The sequence below is a fragment of the Eimeria mitis genome, genomic scaffold (assembly GCF_000499745.2).
Source record: "Eimeria mitis Houghton genomic scaffold, Emh_scaff554, whole genome shotgun sequence".
NCBI classification, from domain to species: domain Eukaryota; phylum Apicomplexa; class Conoidasida; order Eucoccidiorida; family Eimeriidae; genus Eimeria; species Eimeria mitis.
The window spans coordinates 16,161-16,939 of NW_013573811.1; the positions used below are offsets into that span (position 1 = coordinate 16,161).

Below are 779 nucleotides of genomic sequence, written 5' to 3' on the forward strand. Positions count from 1 at the left end.
TATATATATCGTTTATATATTTATTGTTTATTTATTTATTTATTTATTTATTAATTTATTTACATTTATTTGCTGTATTTCTTTATAAATTTATTTTTATTTTTTTCTGTTTTTTCACGAATTTTCTTTTTCGTGTATTTCTTTATTTCTTTCTTTATTTAAAAATTAATTTATATTTATTTATATTTATTTATTTATTTATTTATTTATATTTATTTATTTATTTATTTTTTTTTTTTTTGTAGAATGTCTTGGCGGATTCTAACCCTCGTTTGGTTGCTTTTGGGGAGGAGCACCAACAAGCCCTAGATACGCTCTTCAGGTATTTGCTGCTGCTGCTGCTGCTGCTGCTGCTGCTGCTGCTGCTGCTGGTGTTGCTGCTGCTGGTGTTGCTGCTGGTGTTGGTAGTGTTGCTGCTGCTGGTGCTGGTGTTGCTGCTGGCGCTGGTGTTGCTGCTGTTGCTGGTGTTGGTCGTGTTGCTGCTGCTGCTGTTGCTGCTGCTGCTGCACTTGCTGCTGCTGCTGCTGCTGCTGCTGCTGCAGGTATTTTTTGTATCACTTTTCTTTGTCTGCTTACAAAAGCCAAAGTTTGGTTGCTCACGAAGAAGGAGACAACGAGCAGCAGCAGCAGCAGCAGCAGCAGCAGCAGCAGCAGCAGCAGCAAGAAGAGGAATCAGGGACGCCCTATTACATAGAGAAGATCAATCAACTTATACTCGGTTTGTCTCCTTCTGTCTCTTTTTTTTTTTTTTTTTTTTTTTTTTTTTTTTTTTTTTTTTT

At 36.5% G+C, this 779-nt stretch overlaps 1 protein-coding gene across 1 annotated transcript in view; it reads left to right on the forward strand.

The window, feature by feature from the left end:
- The window catches only part of EMH_0016170 (DNA replication licensing factor, putative), a gene marked incomplete at both ends in the record, with an annotated part of 4,651 nt that overhangs the window by 3,013 nt on the left and 859 nt on the right, over positions 1–779 (forward strand). Inside the window, 2 exons of the mRNA XM_013500563.1 lie at positions 246–322; positions 543–718. Of these exons, the coding sequence (XP_013356017.1) occupies positions 246–322; positions 543–718 (253 nt within the window). The remainder of the gene's footprint in view (positions 1–245; positions 323–542; positions 719–779) is intronic.